This window comes from Sinocyclocheilus anshuiensis, unplaced genomic scaffold, assembly GCF_001515605.1.
Source record: "Sinocyclocheilus anshuiensis isolate Anshui unplaced genomic scaffold, SAMN03320099.WGS_v1.1 scaffold506, whole genome shotgun sequence".
NCBI classification, from domain to species: domain Eukaryota; kingdom Metazoa; phylum Chordata; class Actinopteri; order Cypriniformes; family Cyprinidae; genus Sinocyclocheilus; species Sinocyclocheilus anshuiensis.
In genome coordinates, this window is record NW_015544144.1 from 524,089 (window position 1) to 524,880 (window position 792).

A 792-nucleotide genomic window follows, 5' to 3' on the forward strand; every position below is an offset into this window, starting at 1 on the left:
CCCCCCCCCCCCCACATCCAACCTTTATAGCTGAGGGGGGAAATAAATAAAAATATCACATACTGTGGAGCACCCCCTCTTTGAAGGAGCATCACTGGAGCCATGGCTTGTCCACAGCTTTGGACCTGGAAACTGCGACGACAGGTGTAGAAGGAGACTGATACTCTTCCATTTTTTTTTTCTTTTCTTTTTTTTTTCCATCATCATATCTTTATTTCTTTTTTTCTCCATGATTTGGTTGAAGAAGACTTCCCAGCACTTTTTCCAGAAGTCCAGTCGAAGCTGAGAGATGTCTGACCTTCTGGTGTTGATCGAGGGGGTCTCTGACCTGCACGGATTTCCATAGTTGAAAAAATAACAGCTGGGACCAATTAAAGATTTTTTTGCTTCCCCCCCTTTTTTTTTTTTTTTTTTAAATGTATTTTTTTCTCCTTTTCTTGTTTCTTTTCTTTCTTTTTCCCGCGGGGCCATCACAAATGTGTGCACTGATGCTTTGATCTCAGTCATTCATTTGGCCTTTTTTTCTCCCATCCCCTTCTGTTGGATTTTTTTATTTTTATTTTATTATTTTTCTTGTTTTCTTTCTTTTTTTTAACATCAGTTTGGAGCACGGGAGGTTGGATTACTGAAATTGAATAAACGGATTTGTGGAAATGTTGGGTCCTCAAGAAGACAAATTATGTGGAATTGTTTCTGCTCTGGCGGCCTTGTCCTTTGTCTGCTTTGCACAAAGGTAAGAAAATTATAATTATTATTTTTTTTTTTTTTTACCTGAATAAACAGTCGAATTTG

The 792-nt window shown here is 38.0% G+C and overlaps 1 protein-coding gene across 1 annotated transcript in view; it reads left to right on the top strand.

Annotated features, from left to right (window-relative positions):
• Window positions 1-464: 464 nt before the first annotated feature.
• The window catches only part of LOC107695092 (gamma-aminobutyric acid receptor subunit beta-4-like), a 54,757-nt gene continuing 54,429 nt past the window's right edge, over window positions 465-792 (top strand). The window contains exon 1 of the mRNA XM_016494899.1: window positions 465-733. Coding sequence (XP_016350385.1) covers window positions 654-733 — 80 coding nt within the window. The 5' untranslated portion in view covers window positions 465-653. The remainder of the gene's footprint in view (window positions 734-792) is intronic.